The sequence below is a fragment of the Sparus aurata genome, chromosome 8, assembly GCF_900880675.1.
Source record: "Sparus aurata chromosome 8, fSpaAur1.1, whole genome shotgun sequence".
In the NCBI taxonomy this organism is placed as follows: Eukaryota; Metazoa; Chordata; class Actinopteri; order Spariformes; family Sparidae; genus Sparus; species Sparus aurata.
The window spans coordinates 28,509,174-28,534,277 of NC_044194.1; the positions used below are offsets into that span (position 1 = coordinate 28,509,174).

The following is a 25,104-nucleotide window of genomic DNA, read 5'->3' on the forward strand; positions in this document are numbered from 1 at the left end:
AAAAAAAAAATTGCACACCTAACACAGCAACAAACAGAGAGTCAGGAATGGACGGAAGCAATGATTTATTCATTACCACTGGATGTTGACTTGTACAGCGTGCAGTGATAAATCTCCTCCTCATGACCTTTTTCAGTCATTCTGCTCTCCAGTAATTATGTACAAGTTGTACTGTTGCTGTTGTTCCATTTCACAACTATTCTTGACTGTAACATTATTCACTCATCACTCATTCACACACCTTGTGATTGTTGAGGAGAAGCAGACGTAACTTGTACGTCAGTGCCGGAGTGAAGTTCTGGAAGACCAGCTCAGACGGGTACGGCTGAAAAATTGGCCGATCTGTATCCATCGAGGACAACTGGCACACACACACACACACACACACACACACACACACATACAAAAACAGTATAAAATAATGCCAAATAAAGTGAGTATTTTCTATAAGCACTACTCATTACAAAACTGGAATCATATGAAGCAAATAATAATGCATTCCCCAAGGAAAGCCCTACACACTCCACTGTACCTACATTACTATATGCATGCATTATTTACAAGTTATTTCACATCATCTATTTATTCATTTTATCGCTTCTTTCGCAAAGTATTTCTTTTAAACATTTTTTTAAAAAGAGTGGAAGACAGGTGCAAACAGCTAGCCTGTCCTTTCTGAGTTTGTCAAAGTTATAATCCGGCACGTGAGCCCCTCTAAAATGGACGGACATGTTTAAACTTTGTTTTGTCATACAAATTAAACAAACAAGATACATTCAGTGAGCTACATTCACTGCCTGTTTGTTTTATGCTAAGCTAAGCGGCCACTGTTTTCATACTGGACAAACAGACACGAGCTTTGTGTCGATCTTCTCATCAAGGAAGAGAATAAGCATGTTGACCTTTTACTTCAACCTTTTTCTATAATATATACAAAGAAATGTGCCCTCTTTAACTAAGTTTGAGTTATTTTCATTTTTCCTTTATCACTGCATCATTACCAGTCACAGAGTGAATATAATACTGTACTGTATAAAATGTGCAATTTTGTGGCTTTCAGAATGACCTTAAAGATCCTGCCGGTCATTGCTCTCACTTATCACCGGCAGTGGAGGTTACTCATATTCAAATTTACATATTTGACAACTCAACAAAAGATGTGAACAGGGTGACATGCAAAAATGGGTCCTCCTAATTATGATGAGAGTGCATTTATTCATCGTATAGGTTCTTCATGAACTCTTGATGACATTTTTGCTTCAAGCCCCCTGTTACATTCTGTCTGACTGTACAGAGCATTCAGTCACATTGGGTACCCTCTGCCCATCAGTTAGGCACTCCATGCTGACTAAGGGAAAGCAGCTTCGGTACAATGTAAATGACCTCAGCAGACAGCACATGCTCTGCATGCAGGGGATTAATGGTGAAATAATCTAAATTTCGAATGCGCTGTTGTCTTTAATCTGGTCTCATCCATTCTTCCAATGAGTCTAACACATTCATTTTATTTAGAATTTAGAAAGGTATTTGGTATTTTATTTTTTGCAGTATAGATGGGCTTCATAGAAAGCTTTACCTTTAATCATCTATAAGTTAGTTCAGCCCATAGGAGCTCACATATCACTTGGCTTACTGTTAAACTAAGTATGTCAACTGGAACAGAAAAAATGCTTTAAAGGTCCAGTACCTGGTTATTAGTGCCTACTGTGACCTTTCACTGTGCCATCTGCAAGGACTTTTTTCTAGTTGCTCTCTCTGTAGAATGTAGCTTTATTTGTGGATGGTGAACGTTATTAAGCTGCAGAAGTGTCATAAAATTGGCCGATATTTACTTTGTGATGTATTGTCTTGCTTGTGTCAAACAGTTCCAGGATATGGGGTGGGTTCACCTCGTTGGTGTTTGCCAGGTGCTCTTCTGTAGACTGTAACATCTCCTGGGTGTAAAAAGATGGAGTCACCTGCAAACACACAGCATCAAAGGCTATTATGTTAACTAATAGCCTGTATCCTTAATTCAGCAGTGATGACGCAGGACATCAAACAAGTCTGTTACCTCTGATGGAATAGGAAAAAGATAATGAGCTATAGACCGTCAGCTATGACACTTATACACAGGCGCCCGCATCAAGAACATTTACATGAGCTGATTTCATGTGCTCAAGGAAAGTTAATACTCTCCCTTCAGTTGGAACTATCTGCAGCATTTGGTGGTTAATATCCTCACACACAATCCTCTGTCACCTCTTTATCAGGGCACCAGAAGCAAAGAAACATCTAACTGCACTTAGTCTATTTCAAGGTTAGGTCAGAGAAGGATTTAGCTTAAAATCTAAATGAATAATGTAGCAGAGTGGGTTATTGTATATGCAATATTCAATAGCTGCCAGTTATGTGTGTATTCATATAATCAAATATACTCAGATATGTAATATATTCAGAGACAACAAAGCACCAGTAAACACTTTTCCTTAAAACGTTGTGACAGCCATATAATAATAGTATTGTTTTAATAATCACACTTTTGTTATCACACAGACAACAAGCAGATCATTGCTTGTTTTCTGAATAAAAATTAGTCATCACCAAACTTAACCAGATAATTAGTTTTATGTTGATCTGTTTTTGATTAAAGTTTGAAGTACTTTATTTTTTTCTCATCTACAAGGAAAACAGAGGCCTAAAGCTTGCTAAGGTCACTGCACCTAAACACTGCAGTCAAATATTGATTTTTTTTTTCTCTCTTGAAGAAGCCAAGATAATTATTTGGCAATCTGTCATTTGAAACATTCTTTGAAAGAATTGGACAATGTCCAAAACGTGGGTCACAGGAAATTGGGCCCCTGTTAATTCATGGGGAAAATGCTGATATATTTCAGGGTAGATACTTCCAATTCAGTTTGTAGAAACAAGCAGCCATGACATGATATCCTCACCCTCCTTGGCTTCTCCTCCTTCAGAACAACTTTATAATTCTTTAATGGTGACCTCTTTGTCCTCGTGGAAGCCTGAAGGGAAGTCATTTTCTGTGTTTTGAAGGAAACCTGCAAAAAAAGGCACACTGAAGAGAGGAGTGTGTCATTAACTAAGCTAGAAGACAGAGCTAGTTAAGTGTCCACTTTACAATATCTAGCGGAGCCGTTAGCGTAGATTATGACTTTCTCTGACGTGATGTTAATGTGAACGTTATAAGATGACTAGCTAACATTTACGTTCTTTACCGATGTTTATACCAGTTACTGTTAAAAGTAATATTTTCTAAGCTAACTGTAAACTCATTAAAATGTTTGTAATTATATTACTAACAATTCATACATTATCAGCTCGCTCTTAGTAGAAAGTATTTAGCATTGAATCGTCCTTTCGACTCGTTACATTAACGTTAACTTCTTAAAATCGTCTCCACTTGCCTGAAAACCTCTTACGTCTTCTTTTCTAAACGTTGGAGCGAACTTAACTGTCCGCTAAACACACATAGTGTTGCACCGACAAGGGAAAAAATAACATTATTAACATGCGCTGAATAAACGCTGAATGTATTTATGTTAAGGCTCTCTGTAATTCAGTCACGACGGACGAGTCCATTTAGTTGTGGTTTGTTGCCCTGGCAACGCACTCAACTACCTCCCAGTAAACTCTTTTCTGATTGGCTAAGGGCGTCTACATTAAAAAACCAGCTGTTAATTGAAAAAACGTTGACTTTTAGGCTTAAAAATAAATGTTGCCTCAATTTGTTATCAAAATGGCAAAACAATTACATCTCAATTGTTGTAGATAGACCATGCTTTACTTAAATAACTGACCTGATTCTAATCAGATAAGAGACCAACAAGGCTAAAACTAAGATTAAAACACTAAGTATATTACTATAAGGGTATATAATATACAATATTAGAGTATACATAAATACTCCATTACTCCATTAAGTTGAGGCTTAGCTGATTTAAACTTCTTTATGCGACTTACTTTTGTGTAGTGTATGTTCACCATATTTTATAACATGATCAGATTTTTGTATGTACAATCTTGATTTAAAAAATAACCATAGTCAAATAAATGTGGCCAAATAAAAGTACCTTTCCAGTGTTTAGTGGACTAAAATGAGTGACATCAAATGGAAACATATGCTTATTTCTGTGAATACTTTATGTCTGATTATAATTTGTTGGTTTCTGTACGTATTCTTACACTTCTACAAATGCAATTTTTTTCACAGATTGGACTTTGTCTAAATCCGTTTGTCTTGGCCTGTTTCACTAAAAGTGAGAGTACAACATTTAGAGAGGTTACTGTCTGCTAATCTCTCAAAGCAGTTAATATACTGCTATGACTGATCTTGTAATAATCAAATACAAATGCCCGACTCTGACTCCCTCTACACACAACTATATATGCAAGGGCACACAAACACGCACAAAACTAACACCAACTGACCCAGTGTGTGTATGTGTGTATCACTGGGTCATTATAAGGACAAGTGGGACAACAGAAATGATTTGAGAGCCCAGTGAGCATGATGACAGGGCTGGAATTTCTAGTTCAATCTACATCTTTACAAATCCACTTATCTGTCCCTCTTGACCCACTGTGCTCATGACACACATATTTGGACTTTATTTCCCTGCAAGCAGAGACTGATCACACTGGTTAAATAGTTTTTTCCCAGAAGCACCCATTTGCAAATGTTTGTTTGTTTTTTTGTTTGTAATCTCAGTTTCTGAAACATCATCATCATTTACATCAGTTTCACACATCAGTTATTCTAAAGTGTTTTGTCCAATTGCTGTGTGAGTAAATTAAACAGTGATTACATTTTAATTTTCTAGGTACTGCTGTTCACATTTTGCTCAGAATGCCCTTTCAAAGGCTTCTCCACATCGGAAGGAACCAAATTCTATATTCTGTTGCCCGATCTTTTTGTTGCCCTAAAACTAGTCACATTTAAATATGTTGAGTCTAAAAGCTGTGGCATTCACACAGGAAAATACCCACTGCATGTTTGTTTTGCATTGCAGAATATAAGGTCACCCACTGTGTCACTTAAATCCCCCAAACTGCAAGAAAAAATATTAAAGGCTAAGTATCCCCCAGCCTTGGGGATACATATATTCATTCACCTCATCTGCATTACGGGTCAATTAAGGCAATTTCCATGGAGGGTCCATGGTGTTGCACTTTGGCAACAAGGTATCTTTTTGGATGAATTTATATATTCACGTAATCAACCAAACTTTTTTGACTAAGTTAAAGCAAATAATCAATTTGTATTCATTTCAAGTTGATTCAAGTTTTCTTTTTTTATATCCAGACCACTAGAACTAGAACTAAACATGACTTCAGCAACAAGATCCACTCCTGTTGGTGGCCCTGGTAAAGGCTGTTATTTACAGTAAGAGAAGTTAACGTAACTACGTTAAGTAAATTAGATATTTCAGAGAGAATGAACTGTAGATTAAGTATTTTCAGCTTTTGAGTTCCAGTTGAAAGAAATCGAAAGATTGTGTTGACTAAGCTAGAGGATTTGATAGGAACCAAACGGTGATTAAGAAAACATAAATTAAAGGATTTAAGTACCACTGAAGACATATCAGGTTTATGACTTGTTGAAATGTGTATTGTTTTTGATCACTACAGAATTAAACCATCTTAAACCAACTTGTACTCTTAAATTCAGTAAACTCAAACTCTAAGGCAGCCTGGACACTATTTGAAGTTGAAACCAAAACTTTTTTGTCCTGTTTTTTGTTGTTGTTTTTTTGTTTTGTTTTTATACAATGAAGCACAGTGTTGCCCTGAGGCAACAAATTAAAAAAAGGTTTAGGAGGGTGGAGGGGGACAGGTTTAATCATATATACATTATCAGGGATCGGTAAGCTCCCAGAGAATGTGGTGAAATATATATTCTGAGAGAGGGATGCAGCTTCAGTTACAGTTACAGCTATTGGTACTTTTTTGTGCTTTCTCTAACTATCACTTTCATTCACTCCTTTCCATGAGCCAGCTCTTTCAACTGTTGTGCAGCCTGTGTGTGTGCGTGTGTGTGTGTGTTGGATACAAGAAGAGGGAGATAATTTATTTGTAGCAAGTTAGTTTCCTGGATTTGACCGATATCAGTGACTACAGTAGCATCGAGTCTTTGGTTTTTAATAATATTCATCAGAAAGTTGTGGCTGGACTTATCACTTTCCTCCACCTTCCGTGTCCCTTCCCCTCTGTTGCCCTCTCGTTGTTTCTCCCTCCGTTCCCAGCCTTGTCTCTGGTCACTGAACGCATCAGTGAGCTGCCCAGCCTGGTAGAAAATTGGATTTAGTCTATTTCAAAGGGACCGGCGGTCAGCGTGAGCCCCGCCCACTCGCCCTTTACGCCGTGACGTCGGCGCGCAGCATGACTTGCGCCACTCTGACAGTCAGCGGATTCTCCATCAGCTGCTCCCGCCGCCGCCGCCACCTCAAACTCGACAGATACAGCTTCTTATCAGTAGATTGGTCCCGCTCACCATCAGATATGGAAGCGGCGTCTCCCTCCTCCAGTCTGTGCAGGTAAGACCGATAAGGCTGGATGTTGGTGGACCGGAGAGAAATGACTTGTTAAGGCTACGCTGTAACCTAATCATATTTACAGGATATCCAGTGGTGCTCAAAGCATGACGAGTGTCAACAGCGAAGTTTTCGAGTCGCATCTTGGTTTGGTCGGTGTTATTTGAGGGTCGTTCAGCGCTGCCAGTCAACAGTAGCACGGACGCTTTATTCTGAGGATTAGCAGCCTGCGGGGGCTTCCTCCCGGGATGACACCTCTGACGTAATCGCGTACGTTACAGGTGGTGTCAGGGTCATAACTGTGAGCCCTGCATTCTCTTTACAGAAGCACATTGAATTCCTCGCAACTAACAACACCCCAGCATCGCTCACTTAACAGGCCAGTCTTGTATTTGTCGTTCAGTGACAGCCTCGGAGCTAAGCAACTGGTCAGACTCGCTTGTGTTTGAGGGACGTGCCGTGTTGTGTCAGCCAGAAACGTGCAGCAGGCCGCCCGGAGGCAACCCCGCTCCGCTCCCGGCTCCCTCCCCTCAATCCAAAGTTCCTGGCAGCACCTCGGACAGCTCCGGCCCTCAGTTAAATGTCTTATTCAGCTGTTACGCAACACACACTGTGGTTTCAAAGGCGTGTGTGACCTGCATGACTGTATAAGGGATCATCAGTGGAAATATAAGCCTCACCCATATAAAATGAATAGATAAACAAATTGAGATGCTTAATATGTTTCCACACACGAATAATCGAACGAAAAGGACACGCTCTTAAGTAAAAAAAGACTGGAAAAGACTCTGTACTTAAATATATTTTGGCTATGAGAGTAATGAATAATAAGTCTTTATAATCACATGACAAAAGGTTTCACTCTTAAAATGAAATTGAAAGGTTTTCATTCTAGGAACAACATATTTAAATAAGACTTCAAAAAATGTCTCGTATAAATCTCATGCATTTCAAGCAATTAATAGCATTACATGGTTTGGTTAAAGTTAGAGTAGATTTTGAATGACGTAAAGTCACATAGTCCACATTTGATGGATAGGTTTACAAGACAGCTTCGGTAAGTTGTGGTTAATGTGCACTGGGGTTGATTATTAACATAAGGGCCAAATTAAATTCATTATATCTTTTGGTGAATAAATACTGTATGTATTTCTTTAGATTATGGTAAGTGTTGTGCTTGCCTAAAGTTATGGGCAGTGGAGGCCTAAAAGTAAGAGAAGTAAATTTGTGTCTGGAGGCTGGCCAGTTGGGGAAAGTGAAATGTGGATGCTTGCTCCACTCTCGTTACTACCACTGAGGTACCCTTGAGCGAGGCCTTTGACCCCGACTATTTAGAATGTGGTTGTACTGGGCAGCTTCCAGGTGTGAATGTGATGGTGATGTCCTCCTTCAAAAGAATTTTGAAAAAAAAAAGAAAAGAAAAACAAGAAATGGAAAAGAAACAATAGAATCAGTTTCAATAAGATGCTAACACATAATAGAAGTTCATCAGTTGAAACCGTTTTAAAAGACAGGTGAGTCATGGAGCAGCTGGCAGGTAATGGTAATCAAACTGTCGGCTGTACAGGTCTTTATAATGACCATCCAGATAGTTTTTATGGATGAATATTTTAAAGAATTTTTAAAGAGCAGTATGAACATCAGTTGCAACTTAACAATAAACAATTGCTTACTAAAACTAAACCTTGTTAACCAAAGTTCATTAACTTTTAACTTCCAGTTATCAATTCTGGTTGTTGGTGGTATTTCAGGCTAAACCTTGTAGATTTGAAGCTTCATACATTTGTTCTTTAAGAAAGTGGTCCAAGATTGTTGGAGGTACGAGCCGTTGTCTGGATGTCCACTGTTCGATCCCTTACTTCAGTCATCAGTTGGAAGTTTGGTCAGTCTAGTTGGCTATAGGTATATTAAGCACTGCGCCTCATTTGGACCAAACATTCAGACTAAATATTTAGTTTCCCTCTTACCGTCCTTGTTTTATACGAGCAATTCGCTGATGCTCATATAAAACATTACAGCGCATTCACAGTCACAGAAATGTGATCATGTTTTTGATTGATTTTTATAGCTAGTTTACCCATTACACACCCTGCTGATGACTCCATGTTTTAATGTTGTGGTTTTATAAATCACTGATTGGAAGCAGCCATTCCTCAGTTATGACCTGATTGCTGTCACTCATTCCCAGCAGAATGGCGGAAGTTAGAGCGGTCACCTGTTTGTCTATGTGGGTGCAAGTGTGTTTGTGTGTAACACTGCCATTACCACCTGCAGTATTATGTGAAGGGCACCTTCTGCAACTGACAGGCCTGTAATGAAAGCCATAGCACAATTGTTTCACGGTTGTCTGTAATTTACATTAATACATGGAATACTTACTGTGATCGTTACCTCTTGGATGTTTGACAAAAACAGAAATAAAAGCAAAATTCGTTTTATTTTTGCCTTGTTGAGGTTTTAATGACTCACCCAGGTCCCACTCAAATAGCTGGTTTGAGCATTCTTAACACTCATTGAAGATCATCACTTTAAGTTTAGCCCCACCCTGTTACCAACATACCTGCTGCGATGAAAGATTGCCAAGCACCTTTCTAAGTTTGAATTGAATAAGGAAACAAGAGGGAAATGTAGGAAGATTGAACACCTAAGGCTAGCCTGATGTCGCTGTCATCTTACATTGCAGCTCTAAAATGGGCTTGAAATCATCAGGCTCTGTCCTGCTGCAGATTGGACTGTTGAGGGCTGCAGCCTGAAGTGTCAATGTGTTTAAATAACAAAGCTTGAGGCATTGGAGGAACATTAACAAGGTTATGGAATTACAATCAGATTTATGACCAGAATTACAGACAATTTCAGACACTGTCTAATGTAGTACCTCGAGGCATTTCCAATCGAATCAGTGTCACCGAATAATAAACAGGCAAGTAAAACCCACAGTTGTGTTGCACAATGTATTATTTATTCTTTATTTTGACAAAGTGTTCTTTTCCATGTACTTTTACTCACTGTTACTGATTACTGACTGATACTAAAGCAGGTATTTAACATGGCTGTTACAGGATTTTGAGTACCCTTATCATGACATTGAGCAACAGCTTGGTGTGAGATTCAGAATGTTGGTTTCCATTATGACAAGGACATCTGGTAGTTGGATATTCCAGTTAGACTGGTAAAAACTCATGTTTCTATGTACACATTTAATCTGAGCTAAACTGACCTTTCTTGTCGGTAGTGTTTGGGTTATTGCCTAATGTTGTTAAAGTAACCAGTTGGACCAGTTTTACTGCAGGATTGACATTTATGAAGGTGTCCATTGCTGTCTGATGTATTCTTTATTCAGCAAACCCTTCCATGAGTTTTCTCAATGAAACATCATTTTGTGTGTCTCCATTTTGCGCACCACTTCCATGCACAGTATATTGCATATTTCAAAAGGAAAGTACGATTCATTTTATATATATAGCAGACACAAGATACAATCATTACAACAAGAAAAAAACAACTAAATTAAAACAATTAGCTCAATGAAATTAAACAATTAGAAGGGTCACAAGTAACAATGGTTTACAAGTCTCAAGCAGAATACCACAAAGAGATAGGCCTTAAAGGGGCACTATGTAGTTTTCAAACACAGACTATTAATATTTACAATATTAAGAGGTAAATATACAAAATCAGGCAGGGTCCGCCTCATATAAACAAAGTAAAACATGAGGACAGGATGAAATTTTGTTGCCCTTTAAGGTCTATTTGTTTAGTCATTAAAACAAAGACAGTTTGTTAATTATATTTGTTAAGTCATAAAAGCATCAGTCTTTCTCTTCTCGTTAAATTTCTTCCCCAACACTACATACAACAGCTTTAAACTGTGAGACTTCAGCGGACCCTCCCTTTGTGTTTTCAGTCTTGACCAAGGTCCAATTAATAGGCCTTATTTAGAGGACCTGAGTGACCTAACAGAGGAGTACTGTGTCAGTAGATCACTGATATACATTTGATAAAGATTATTTAAAGCCTTATAAACGAGGAGGGGGTTCTTGAATTAAATGCTGAATTTCACCTGAAGCCAGTGAAGTGAAAACGATGATGGCTGAGTTTTTGGCCGATGATTTTCTATGAGTGACCAGTGGGCCAACGTGTTGGTGGATGTTGATGGATGTTGGTGGAGACCTGGTCTGGTGCAAAAACCAGAACCTCAGTTTAACTGGGATTTAATTAAAGAACATCTTGAGACATCCCGTCACTAATCTCGGCCAGGCAATTTTACGGGGTGGTTAAATCAGAGACGTCACTGGAGCAGATAGGTAGAGTTGTGTATCATCAGGATAGCAGTGATAAAACACAGTCATTACGTTCCTGTTTTGCCCACACAATAAATATTATAACTTATACCTTCCTGTACACATATGATACATGCTGTCTATCTTACTGTTATTGTTAGAAAATGACAGTGCTTTATGTTTCATTCACATTAGCTGTGATTTAGTTATTATTCCTGCTTGCTCTCCTCTACCAGCGATGACTATTAATTTTAAATATGAGACCGAAGTTGATTAGTATTTATGGTGTTTACTCCCCTGTGATAATGATGATGATAGTTGTGGTGATAATTATCGTAGAGATATGCAACTGATTCATCACTATCAGAGCTATCGTTCAGTGATATTTGACATGAATCTTTTTTTCCCCCATTACTCTCAGCTACACTTACGACCAGTATAAGGAGACAGCAGACTGGCTGCTTGCCCACACAGAGCAGCGCCCTAAAGTCGCCATCATCTGTGGTTCAGGCCTCGGCAGTCTGGCTGACCTGCTGGAGGACAGGGCTGAGTTCCAGTATGAGAATATTCCACGTTTTCCCATCAGCACTGGCAAGTCCTCTCTGATAAATTGCTTGCAATCTGAAACTAACTGCAAGTGTTCTAAAACTATATAAGCACACTATCAGCTGCTCATACTTTGTCTGTGCTGTGCAGTGCAAGGGCATGCCGGTAAGCTGGTGTTCGGGAAGCTGGGTGGCCGCGAGTGTGTCTGCATGCAGGGGAGATTCCACTTCTACGAGGGTTACAACATACACACGGTAAGCTACAGCGTAAAGGACATGTTTTATTAGTAATGCTAGGACAGTGTTATCACTAATAATGTACTAATGTATTAAAATAACAAGACTGTTGGCTGTGTAAGGCTAGACACACGCAGCTAGCTGCTAATGTCAGCATGCTAACATGCTCACACTGCAAATGCTAAAATGCTGATGCTTCTGGTTACCCACCTCAGTTCAGCATGTTAGCAATCCAACATTTGATAATAAAGGCTCAAACGAAGGTATAGCTGAGGTGGATGTTAATAGGAATCATTTGTTTTGTCTTATAGTTAGTTCAAAGGCGAAAATTAATTGAGAAGCATCAACACACAACTTAGAGACATTTGTTTAAACCTGGAAGTGATACACACATATCAAACGGTAATGTTAGCTAGGAAGTAGTTCAGTGGTAAGAGCTTACTCAGCTAATGAGTCATCAAATATGTTGTTTTGCCTTGAAATATGGCCGAATGTGCCATAATGTACACAAACCATCATCTTTTCAGTTGCTGGTCAATAGAGAGGCTGTAAATTGAGGGTTCCCTATGTTCACATGACTTGTAACCTGTAGCACAGCAGCATTACATTATCCCAGGATTTAAGACTCTCGCCCTGAGTGTGATGTTTTAGGACAATGGTCGCCATGTGACTAGGTTATTTGCTAATCCATCTAGAAGATAATGAGATATTTCACAGGATAAATGAACATTTTCTGGTTCCACTCAAGTCAAAGCCAAATTTCATGGCAATCCATCCAGTAGTTGTTGAGATCATTGCAGTCTGGTCCAAAGAGGTGTAAAAAAGACTAACCAGCATTGCCATCTATAAAGCCATGTCGCTAGGATGGGTGAAATTATTGTGTTTCATCTTGATATTACATTGTTTGTCTGTTGTCTTCTTTGCTATTCATTATGCTGGAATAACATTAATATATTAATTCAAGTGAAATTTGAATGATATCCATGTGAACACTGGATGGTGCAGAGATGCAGACATATTAATTTGTTACTCCAAGTTGCCTTGTGAGCAGATATCTGTCTCAATTTCTGTCAGAAGCCAGACTCCTTCTGCATTTTGAAACCTTGCTGATGCATATGATACACTATACAGGATAACTGAACTCAAGCTGGCAGTTTAAACTCTGACTTTGTCATTGACTTTGAGAAAAATATTCACAGCTTTTGTAGGTTTAGGCCTAATTTGTAACACTTAATTGTCATTCTGGTCACGGAGGGAGGCTCTTTGCAGGACACAGGACTTTTGTTTTTAAACTTATTTCAAGTTAAGTTAACTTATTTTACGTTCCAATGATATCATTGGCTGAGTGATTGTGTGTACTGCTCAAAGCTTTTTTCAAATTGGTTTACGTCGTTTTCAGTTCAAACTTTATCTCATTGTTACTATATCGTGTTCCATAAACTTCGTGGCTTCAGTCGCCTTTTGACCAGAGTATGACAGACCACAGTTCAGCTGCAAACTTTGGCAAAAAATTTACTATGTGTAAATGATCAGCGGCAGAATACTGATGACAGAAAGAAAACCACCCAGTGTGTCATAGTGTCAGTATGGGACTGGCCTTTGCCCTCTTCCTGGTTTTATTTATTTTATTACCAGCTGTGATGTGCCATTTCCACATAAAATGATCTATATAACCCCACTGAATCATAAAATCCACTTTCATACATACAGTAATTCAGAGCCAGATGCATTATGACCCTCCTGTATCCAGTTAGGCCTGTGGGCAATGTACTGTATGAAATGTCTCCAGTTGAATCACCTTAAACTGTACTGAGCATAAAAAAAGTTGACTCCACCCAAGAACAGTAATGTACATTTTTATAAGACCATATATATTGAGAATATTTGTTGTGCTAGACTTGGTCCTGTTATAAAATCCAAAACTAAACAGAAGGTCAGATGAGATGAGAAAGTTTATTATTAACTACACAGTTATCCAGTGGCTCTGGATAGCAAAGCCAGTTTGATGGTCAGCTTGTCAGTTCACAGCTAACATTTTTAATCCATCCAATACTTTGGTTTATGACAAAATGCCTGCATAACTAATAACAAACCAATCAGCTTCAGCTGTACTGTGTGGTTAGTGCTAATTAGCTTACATTAGCATGCAAACACTCTAAACTAGCTAAACATTGCATTTTGTCATTGTAATGTACTAGGATTTTCTGTTGTGAATCTATTCTGTACAAATTAAATCTATCTGTTTCTCCCAGTTTCCTCATGTTAAAATGTTTTCGGGTTGGGGGGGGTCTAGGGACAGGCGATGTGGTAGGCTATACTGCACTATTAAGGCCTATTATGACTTGTGATATGTGGATTATATGTGTTTCAAACTGACTTGAATTGATATCAGCCTGTTAGAATCGTCACTTGTTAGCTCAAAGCTTTGAACCACCACCTTCTCACTGTATCACTAGTGCGGCCTTGCAATTTTTCACATATTCTTGTTCTCTCTTTAAGTTCTGTCTGTTCCTGTGAGATACTATCTCTCCATCCTTCTCAGGTGGGATTATATCAAGTACTGAGAACACGGTAGAGAACACGGTACCAAAGAACACACTAAGAATGGCGCTCTTTCAGTGATGCACTTTTGTGCCTGCATTTACTTTGAAGGTTTCGTAGAGCTTTTGTACATGATGTCGTACAAATGTAAAACGGTCACAGTTTGGATAGGTTTAGGGATCACAATTTTTTGTTTAGTTACAGGCAAAGATTAAAGATTGGGTTTAAATACATTTGTAATGTGTTATTTACATAAGTGCGGTTGAGGTTGATACGGTAGATGAGTGAAACACAAAGACCGTGTTCAGTGTGAGTTATTCCAACACAAACATGATTTCTTTCTCTTTTATGCCATTCTACAATATCACCTGGATTATCTCGGGAATCTAAGATACAAATCTACTGTCTGGACAACCACTCACATAGTTAACATTAACATATTCTGGCCCTGGGACTCGGCCACAACCAGAGCTCCTCAGGTGAAATGAATAATCATAAATGATTGAAAACTAGCTCTACACCCATGCAAAAATGCATTGCCACCAAAGAGCCTTTTGGCAAAAAAATTCAATTGAGTCAACTCATCATTAATAGCTCCCTGCTTCAGTTTGGCCATGTGTCAACTTACAGTACAGTACACCGTTTTATGCAACAAAAAAATCATTTCAAACAGGCCAATGTTCCAACGTGAAGGCTCTGACCTTATCAAGAAACCACGGTACTTGGAAACATTTCTGCACTAACTAGCAAAACACTTTCACCCGCAATTCCAGCTGTAGAGAGATGCGACATGGAAGAAAAGCAATTTCCTAAAATGTGACTGCAGTGAGAAGTAACAACAGTCATTTACAGGCCATCAGCTGCCCTATAAAGGTTAGATCAGAAGCACAACTGTTTCAGACATGCACAGTTCAACAAGGACCGACAGAAATAACAATACTAGAGTCTGTTGACATCAGCGTATGCAGAAGCCGGCCCTTTTAGATATATTATCTTCTCATGTGATGAGTTTTCTTCTCTGTTGTTCCCAGATGACCCCCCTCTTGTAACTCCCATTTGTAATCTGATGTAAATCAAAGCAATAACAGAACAACAGTATGTTCCTCTGAAGCATAGCATGTTTGTCACTCCAGGTGACATACCCGGTGCGAGTCTTTTTCCTGCTGGGCGTGGAAACCCTGATTGTGACAAACGCAGCGGGAGGACTCAATGACATCTACGATGTGGGAGACATCATGCTCATTAAGGATCACATCAACATGCCAGGTTTTGCAGGGCAGAACCCGCTGTGTGGGTACAACGACAACAGGTACAGCACAAGCACCAAGGGAGGACGATGAAACTGGTAACATCTGTGTCTGATAGACTTTTCCTGTCACCCATTCATTCTTCTAATGTCTCTGCAGGTTTGGAGTGCGCTTCCCTTGCATGTCAGATGCGTATGATCGTGATTTGAGGGCTCTGGCCAAGCAAACAGCAGAGGAGCAGGGCTGCGACAGCTTCCTGCAGGAAGGTGTTTACTGCATGCTGGCTGGGCCGACATATGAGACCATTGCAGAGTGCAGAGTCCTGAAGACGCTGGGGGCTGACGCCGTGGGTTAGTACAGCTATCTCATGCTCACTTAAAGGGATACTGATGTGAGAAAGACTCTCCACTGTGTATCTACATCAGGAGATGCTTATTAGAGGCGTTTAAGTGAATAGGCAGTGTTGTGCCTGAATGCGTTCATGAACTCGTTCATATTTTGGGCGAACGTGAACTGAACGGACGTATTTCTGCCTGATGAACGTTATTGCGAACGCGTTCAATCTGGCGTTTGTGAACGGCGTGTTCTCACAGTTTAACTTCGTTCAAGACAGTGCCAGATTTCCATTGAGCCTTCCAGGCGAAAACCGGCTAAAACACACCGCGAACAGGCCTTAATATGTAGCGGAAAAACACCCAATCTGGCTGTTGTGTATAAAAAGGACGCTGGACGAGAGGTTTGTGCAACTCGCTTTACTTTTGATCAAAACGAAATTTAACTATTTCAGACAGAAACAGCTGCATTCCAAACATGCAGTGAGACATTACCAAACGAACACAGATTAATTCGTCCTGAACGGACATAACACTGGCAACACCAGCCTCCACAGAGTCGCACCGCCGCATGCGTCATCAATGTGCTAAGCATGGAGGCAAAAAAATTGCAAAATCACTACCTAAAATTGCTCCTTTTCTCCTGGAACTGAGCTCTTTGCTTGAATCTCTGATTTTGTTAAATAACAAAAAAAGTAATACCTTACTGAGTCATTATGAAAAGTTTTTCCTTGAAGCCACTGTCTGAACTATCTATTTGTTATTTTATTTTTCCCTTTCTTCTTCTTCTTCTTTTTTAAAATCATTTATTTACTTATTTATTTATTATTATTATTATTTTTTTTTTATTTGTACTCTATCCTGTACCGCAAACCTGAAACGGCACATTGAACTAAAGCAACCGGCGAGCCTTTCAAGGTATGTGCAAGTGAATAAAAAATCAAAAGACACAGCAACGGCGAGCCAAAACAGATCCTTTACCACCCAAATCACATTAACGGTGTACAGTAGCGGCTCCGTTGTCTTCATCTCCCAGCCGCAGCTGGACAACCTGGTTTTGCAGTATATTGTGGGAGTGCTGCAGTTTCAGTGTTAAAACTGATAAAATAATTGCTGTCTGTGGTTCTATATGGGCTGTGGCAATAATTTTGAAAAATAATAGCTCGCATCAACATATTTGAGAAAAAAAAAGAACTATAAACTAGTTCATTTTTGGAACTGTGAACTTAGTTCAAATTTTTGAATTATGAACTTTGAACTGAACTAGTTAATTTTAAAATTTGTGAACTGAACTTTGAACTAGTTTATGTAGAAAGTGAACTTTCCCAACACTGTGAATAGGAATATATTATTCAGAGTCACGTCAATGCACTTTGATCTGTCTATCCCCCCTGGAATAGAAACTGCAACTAGCCAACAGAATGATGCAGATTTGCTAAAATGTAAATAAATGGTGAGCTGTAGGCTAAAAACACAGAGGTGTAGATAGTTTTAGGTTATGTATTCAGCTGTTTAATTACTCACGAACAAAAATAGCTTTTCATATTTAGATTTTCATTTCATCTAGACCTGTTTTGGTCAGAACACTCATGGGCGGACATGGTCCGACGTCATGTGAAAAAGAGCCTAAAAATATCTCTAACCATATCCAGTGGCAATGCTGTTGAGAACACAAGAAAAAAAAATTCAAACATCACCTTTAATCAACCATTGTGTATGAAACACACTTTATAAACAAAACTGGCTTACCCTGCCTATAGCAAAGAATTTGAGTATTAAAGAGGCTATCCACATATTTTACACATAATGTTCTATTTAAAATGTTTCATGGAAATAGTACCAGCCTTTGAAAGTTGAATAATTTCTTCCTGTTCATGTTTGAGACAGTCCTGATGATGTCATTAGGGGTGATTTGGTTTCGGGCTAGAAGACTGCAAATGTGTAAGAGAAAGCCTGTGTTACAGTTTGAGTTTAGAGGTTTAAAGAAGTAGTAAATTATCAGACGGGTAAGATCCTGCAAAAGTTACTGTTAATTTGTGATATGGGAAATGTTGGAACATCATTTAATAGTTTGAACCATACTCTCTATGCTCCTTCAATTTTGACATTTATTTTACTAACGTGTCTCTTACAAATATCCCATTTTGTGAAAACTCAATACTAAATCACAGGATTGCCCCTTTAATGTCTAACATTATATACAGTATATCCCCTTGATTAAGTTGTGTCAGTGCACCTGAAACAGACATTTTCCACCTACCCAGGTATGAGTACGGTGCCAGAGGTGGTGGTGGCTCGTCACTGTGGCTTGCGCGTCTTGGGTCTGTCCCTCATCACCAACAAGGTTGTGACAGATTATGACAGCAAGGAGAGGGCAAACCACTCGGAAGTGCTGAAAACCACCGAGCTTCGAACCCAGGACCTCCAGAAGCTCGTCAGCAACCTCATCGCCAAGATGTAGCAACTTCATCTGAAATCTGCTGTCAAAAAATGTATTCATTGGTGACTAATCCTAGCTGGGAACAAAAGGTAAAACATATGTGCAGGTGGTGAGCTGGTTAAGTCTGAGTAGGTAGGTTATTATAAATTTGGGTATTGTATTGGCTTATGTCGTTTACTCACGGTATGAGTGAGGTTTTTTGAGGTAGAGGGCAGAGTAAAGAAAAAACAATGAGAGACTTGTAATAGCTCAAATTGTCAACGGCATTTGATGAATATATGTGTCTAGTTATTTAGTGCTGTCACCGCAAGACTTACTTACTTACACTGAAACCCTGTTGGGCACAAAATGATAAGTAGTAGGGGATTGTTGGACCACTTAAAAAATGGTATTTGAACTTCAGGCAGAAACGCACTGTAGCGTTTAACTGCCCCCTTTGTTTGGAAGTTTCAAGCAGGCATTGCTAAACACTGTGATTAGAAATAAAGAAATATACATATAGCTCAGGAAATAAATAAATATGCAATTAAATTCTCCAAAAATAAATTAGAAATAAATATAGACACTTATTAATTTATGAAAAGTGAAAAAATAATCCAAATAAATGCATACATATCTATTTATGTCACATTGGATAAATTAAGTACTATTTTCAATGTTATTTTTGGTTCATTTAATGGTGTATTCATTTATTTATTGTGCCATATATATATATATAGAAAATATATATATATATATATATAAATATATATATGTATTTATTAATATATTAGTTTGGCAGGTTCAAGCCTCCATAATTGATTTATTTTTCAAAATTGAAATTAATGGGTGTCTCATATTTTGTTGTGTGTTTGAATCCAAACACAGAATGTTATGGTGGCTTTGATCATGACTTACGATAACAGTATAGCTTAACAACCATGTTCTCATATATCCAAGTTAGATCAATAAATGTAATAAGAGTACGGCGGTGGCTGTAGTACAACCCCTACTGGTACGTACTTCTATCCTGCATTAGTGCTGCAGAATTGTTTACATTTTCCCTTTGCTACCTATTAGGGCATTAAAAACACTGGGACCTCTCCGACGGATGAGCCTGTGTATTAGAATGAAAAGAGAACAATTTCATGGTCAGTTTATGCTACTGACTACTCAAGGATATGTGAAACCTTAAGATATATTGATATTTATGTGTCGCAGTTAGGAACATCCTGTTGTTGCTGACGAAGACTCAGCAAAACAATCTTACCTCATCTTGAGATGATTGTGTAGTTTTTGGGAAGAAATTTTAATCAGAAGAGAAAACTCTTTGTTGGTTCATAACTGAATAAACAAACTGACCTCAAAGAACAACATAGTTTTATACTGTTTTACTTCTACTGTTTATATTTGTCAGACCCGCCACCTTTCTAGCTTCAAACAGTATTCTGGGGACCTTACTTTCAAATTTATCCTGATATTTTATTGAAATAATAAACATTTCTGAGTTTGTTTTACTAACTTATCAATATTATAAATATTACCATTATGGGTTTCTGAATGTCTTTTCCAAAAGTACATTGTGCACCTTTAAGATTTAGATGCTGTTTCTGACAATCTATAAATTAGAATAATAACCGCCTTTTTTTATTTGTACCATGGCTATATGAATATATGTTATATGTCTTATTTGCCTACCAAGGGCAATGTACACAACCACCACCTATAAATATATCATCTGCTAGTCTAAAATGTATTGAGAGGTCACTGTGCACTTAGGCATCGACCTTGACATGTTGCTGCAACACTAGAGGGAACAGCTCACTATCTGTCCAGCAGAGAATTAGTAGTTAATCTACCTAATTATAGTTTCTCATCAGAGAGAATAAATAATAATTCTTGTGATTAAACAGGATCAGTTGGACCGTCTGGCACATCATTTTCTTATTTTGTCATCGCTTGTTATTATAGATATACAAGAAATTTATGGAAAAGTAGTATTGTGTTCAAACATCTCATCGGAGTTGATATTTTATAAAGTAGACAAATCACTTATTTTAACTATCTATTTTTATTTTTTAATTAAAAGTTGTGACAAATGGATGGATGCATCTCCATTGACAAAGGAAATAGTTTCCAAAAGAATAAATACATTTATATGTAGAAAACTAGAAAATCATGTATGGGCACAATATAATCTGAAAGAAATACCAAGAGCCAAAGGCTAATCCAGTCAAACAGTAGTGATGTATGAAGGTTTTTCTGCAGTGGATTGCATTTGGATCAGTTTTATTTGTACACCAAGAGAGACCACAGCATTGTAATATCAGGGAGGGCTATAATAATGAAAACTGGGCCTGCAGTTTTCAATCTTCCCTGCGCCGGTCGGGAACCTCCTGCCAGGTTCCCTTGACCGTCTCATTCATTAGAGCTGGAAATCCTAGATCAGCAGTCCACATCTCGGGCCATCAGGCTCGACATCAAGATGCTAATGGAAGTCTTAAAGGGCAAATCCACTCTGACTGGAGCATCCTTGTAAAATGTCAAATCTGCAGCTTCTCCATACACAATAAACTTTGCATAAAATTGCTGTTTTCCAGTGTGACCACAAATCAAATAAGTCTTCTGTTGTCTGGTTTGTCTTGCATGTGTATGTATTCATTAAACTGATTAACAAATATTGTATGCTCACTTTAGTCAAAAATACTGTATCCAGCTCTCAGGTCACAATCTCAGCCTCTAAAGCAAAACTTACTATGTCTTTACTGATTTGAAGCAGTTATTTTTATGCAAATGTTGCTGCTGTCAAATAAAAACTTGCAGATGACATTTGTGTGTGTGTGTGTCTCTATCACAGAGAAATTTTTAAATACTGACATCAAGTTCAGTGATCAGCTTTTGAATTACACAAAGAAAGTCTTTCGCAAACCAACTTAGTCATCAGCTGAAATAATAAGTACAGACAGCTCAACTGCAGTTAATAGAGGCCAACTGTTTTTTAGGTAGACTTTACATGAGGATGCAAGTCCCGTCTTGGCAGTTTTGTTCACAACAATTTTTTAAAACCCAGACACAACTGCGGTAATATTATGGAAAAAGCCCTTGGAAATAAATTCTCCATTGTATATTTGATTTTTCAAAATGACCAGAAACAAAGGTCCACACTTAGTACATATACATACAGTGATAGTCCACTGTGTGCCATGTAGGGCTGTATTTGTGTGTGTGTGTGTGTTTGTGTGTGTGTGTGTGTGCGTGCGTGCATGCTGAGGAAAATGTCCCAGTGTCAATCAATATGGAGAAAAGGAGTTTCAGCAATAATGATGATCAATGAACAGGGAGATATCTGTGTAAAGCAGTCAGATGAAGGAGCCTTCCCTAAACACACACACATCATTAACACATCTTCTCTCTCTCTCTCTCTCTCTCTCTCTGCTCTCTACCTTCAGCTTTACTCTGTCAAGCCTTCATTTTTAACACACCTCAAACTGATGAAAACGCTGCGAGATTGAGATGAAGTGGAAATGGCTGTTTCCGTGCCGCGCTCTGCTCTGTTACATAATTCATCTGCATGCAGCGTGTAGAGGGGCAGCCCGCTGTGGAGCTGAAATATTAATACAAATGAAGCAGGCGGCCCGACAACACAAACACAACACCTATACTGGGCTGGAACATATTTACACACATTCCCACAGATGCCTTACAACCCAGCTTCACAGCGAAAAGTGAGACATCTATGAAATGCATGTGGGATGCAAATTGTAGGCTTTCTCTGCTTTGAATGGAGGGGAAGTGGTGGACAGAAAATGACAGATGATGGGAGCGAGTAAAGAGAATGAGAGAGGAGAATGAAGTGTGTTTAGGTCGACAGTTCCCGCAGGCTGGCGACAGGCCTCGTCTGTAATGTAATGTTGATCTATCTATTGTCGCTCTGCCAACTGGGCCCAGAGGCCACTATTGATTATTATAGGGTGAAAAGAGAAGCTGAGGAAATGGAGCAGGACAGCTCTGCTGAGTGTACACTCTTAAACACTGTCACACACCATGGCACGCTCAGTCCTTTTCTCCATCACACTTCGACACAAGAGCTGTTCTTATGCACTGTCATGTACCTGAGCTAACACAGTCTATGAGACAGCAATGCTCCTGCTGTTAGCGAATGTGACTTTTACAAACGTAAGAAGCAGCATTAGTGAGGGAATGTTCTCTGCTGACTTTCACACACTGTTCCAAAGGGAATCGGCTGCCAGCAGCGTGTCAGCACTGTACCGGCGTGCAGGGCGGATCTGGAAAATTACTGTTGCACCTCTGAAGAGACGTGACAGGTCAAGTATCGTGCACAGACAGAACCCAAAAGGGGGCATGAGCACCTGTCCTTCTGCTGGTTTGTATTAGGCTGTATAATTTTTTGATTAATATTCAAATGTCATTAAACAAGTTTGGGGTGCCAGTTTAGATTTTTGTGGTCTTAGCTGAACTTGCCAGGTGGAGTGGCTCAGCTGTGTGTGTTTGTCACGCACATATTTGGAACTACTCTGTGCCACGGCCTGTATGCCAATTTATGTTGTTTAAAGGAGAACTTCGGTTGATTTAAACATGCAGCTTCATTGCTCAAGCTACCCTTGACTTGCCAGTATGGAAAACGCGAACACATTTGGTCCAACCATTACAGAGCTCCGTGAACGGACATTTAGCATTGACAGCTAACAGCATGGGGTCAGAACTTTACACTGTGTTTTAAGCGTCATAACATGCTCCACATCTCACACCAAAAGTTATGCAACATCAGCAGACACCTTACAACACAGCACTGTAGCGTGTATGACTCAAAATTCTTCCGATAGCTAGACCAATATACCAATATATGCTAGTTTGGTCTAGCTACCGGAACACACGGATGTCAACAGACAGGTATGTAGCTCCTTGCACAAACACACTGTTTTAACTACTTTTTTATTAATTTTGAGTCATACACGCTACAGTGCTGTGTGCTAAGGTGTCTGCTGATGTTGCATAACTTTTGGTGTGAGATGTGGAGCATGTTATGACGCTTAAAACACAGTGTAAAGTTCTGACCCCATGCTGTTAGCTGTCAATGCTAAATGTCCGTTCACGGAGCTCTGTAATGGTTGGGCGACATGTGTTCGCGTCTTCGGTACTGGCAAGTCAAGGATAGCTTGAGCAATGAAGCTGCATGTTAAAATCGACCAAAGTTCTCCTTTAAGGTGCATTTTCAAAGCAATGTAAAATTATGCACACGTTTTTAGTGAATATGTAAAGTGGAAACAGACAAACTCCCCCTCCCCTTTCCAAGTGCTATCATTTTGGCTCTGCTGCTGGAGAGCGAACTGGATAATTTCCGTTTTCCTCAGAATTGCAATTGATCTTTCTAGTCTAGAAATGGAGAGAGATGGTGCCAGCCTGCCAGTCTGACTGGATTGGCAGACAGCCTTAATTTTTGCGGGAGATTTCGTGCCCGGTGGCAGAGACATACCAATAAATAAATAATAACGTTGAAAGTGAGGTTTATCGAGAAGTCTTAACGCCAATGGTGTCATTATTCTGTTATAACCATGTCTGTCCTCCCCCTGCTCACGCAGTAAAAGACAAAATAATTTTTCTGGTATCCCTGCCCATTTTATCCGAACAATTTTTTTTGAGTGTCCCCTGCAAAATGACTCGTTCCAGTGTCATAGTTCTCTAGAGTGCCGCACAAGCGCTACACAACATGGATACACAAGATCCAGGTAATTTCACAGCCGGGAGGTCGAGCTATTTTGCCCAAATTCATTCAATCTGGGAGGTGGGGGCTGTTCATTTCTGTGAAAGTGGCATTTTGATGCCAAAAAAGCCCAACTTCCCGGGTTTAGCACACGGCTAACGTGAACAGAGGTGAAATAATTTCATCTTGCGGCTCTTGCAGAATTTTACAATTTTGCTGGACTAAATGGCTCAAATTATGATACTGAAACGAGTCATTTCGTAGAGGTTGTGACGCTCAAAAAAACTTCTACTGATACTTCTTTCACAATGTAAGCCCCAGTGCAGCACCATATGAAAGTTGGCTTGAAAGCCTGGCGCTCTTCCTGGGGTCTTGATTTTGGCTTCCTGTGCCACAGCTTGCATAGGAATGAACTGGCCTCCGACTCCATCACTGTCCAGACTTTAATGTAACATCCTTGGTAGAGATTGCTAACTGCAAAATGGACAGGAAGTTACCGAAAATGACAACATCCGCAACATCAGCTTTCACACAAATGCACAGGATGTCCTATTCACAGGAGACATTTTGAGGTGTTACAGCAGAGACGGCACAGGTGCAACATGACTGCATTCGGTTAAGGTGCTCCAGATCCAGGCGTGACTTCATTGGATTCTCAGGAGCCATCTTTAACGCCATCGCCAAGAAGGTGTGACACCTGTGTTCTTCCCGCTTTAATTCCAAACCTCTGTGAAATCACCTTCCAGGGCTTGTAACACGTGCCCAGCTCTCTTCACAGGATTGAGTCAAAGCCTCTGAGTCAATTGAACCATATTAATATTCTTCATGTGTGTCTTTTCGCAGATTTCTTCCGACAGCAGTAAAGTGCCTCCAGGGATACTTGCCCTCCTGCTCATTACCGTCTTATTACTTCATCCTGAATATTATCACCTCTCCAGTAAATGAGTTGAAGAAATATATATGAGTATACTTTTTTCATCCTCATTCTCCTAATAGGGTCTGTGGCTTTGCCTGCCCCTCTGCACGGTAGACTGGTCATTAATGAAAAAAGTTTTTTTCACGCCCCCTTTTCTTTTCTTTCTTTCTTTCTATCTTTTTTTTTTTTTACAGAATTTACATTTATTATGTGGGCTAATCACTGGTGGCTGGAGGCAGTGTGGGAAATGTGATTAGTGTGTGAGTTCTAATTAAGTCTGTGAAGCCTCACACACTGGCAGATAGGCTCGGGGAGCTGCATGCTTAGATACA

At 39.2% G+C, this 25,104-nt stretch overlaps 2 protein-coding genes across 6 annotated transcripts in view; one reads left to right on the plus strand and one right to left on the minus strand.

Annotated features, from left to right (window-relative positions):
• The window catches only part of hydin (HYDIN axonemal central pair apparatus protein), a 74,125-nt gene extending 70,439 nt beyond the window's left edge, over positions 1-3,686 (minus strand). For 2 of the 4 annotated variants that reach the window (XM_030425391.1, XM_030425389.1), the window contains exons 1-4: positions 3,408-3,686; positions 2,934-3,058; positions 1,833-1,958; positions 242-361 (exon numbers count right to left, since the gene is read on the minus strand). In XM_030425391.1, the coding sequence (XP_030281251.1) occupies positions 242-361; positions 1,833-1,958; positions 2,934-3,020 (333 nt within the window). In that variant the 5' untranslated portion in view covers positions 3,021-3,058; positions 3,408-3,686. The remainder of the gene's footprint in view (positions 1-241; positions 362-1,832; positions 1,959-2,933; positions 3,059-3,407) is intronic. The other 2 variants (XM_030425390.1, XM_030425392.1) reach the window with 2 other exon arrangements.
• Positions 3,687-6,366: 2,680 nt separating this feature from the next.
• pnp6 (purine nucleoside phosphorylase 6) lies at positions 6,367-20,963 on the plus strand. Of its 2 annotated transcripts, XM_030425396.1 has the most exons (7): positions 6,367-6,536; positions 11,235-11,404; positions 11,510-11,613; positions 15,270-15,445; positions 15,543-15,733; positions 16,614-16,633; positions 17,980-18,113. In XM_030425396.1, exons 1-7 carry the CDS (start codon positions 6,382-6,384, stop codon positions 17,983-17,985), a joined length of 822 nt encoding a protein of 273 aa, XP_030281256.1. In that variant the 5' UTR covers positions 6,367-6,381; the 3' UTR covers positions 17,986-18,113. The 2 variants fall into 2 exon arrangements, with proteins under 2 accessions (XP_030281256.1, XP_030281253.1); XM_030425393.1 differs by lacking the exon at positions 16,614-16,633 and having other exon boundaries at positions 17,980-20,963.
• The last annotated feature ends 4,141 nt before the right edge of the window (positions 20,964-25,104 follow it).

Bases quoted from the DNA above. Each gene is read 5' to 3' on its own strand.
- pnp6 (XM_030425393.1), top strand. From the start codon at position 6,382: ATGACTTGCGCCACTCTGACAGTCAGCGGATTCTCCATCAGCTGCTCC. The intron at 6,537-11,234 runs GTAAGACCGATA...CATTACTCTCAG, and splicing joins CCCTCCTCCAGTCTGTGCAG to CTACACTTACGACCAGTATA. The intron at 15,734-17,979 runs GTTAGTACAGCT...CCACCTACCCAG, and splicing joins GCTGGGGGCTGACGCCGTGG to GTATGAGTACGGTGCCAGAG.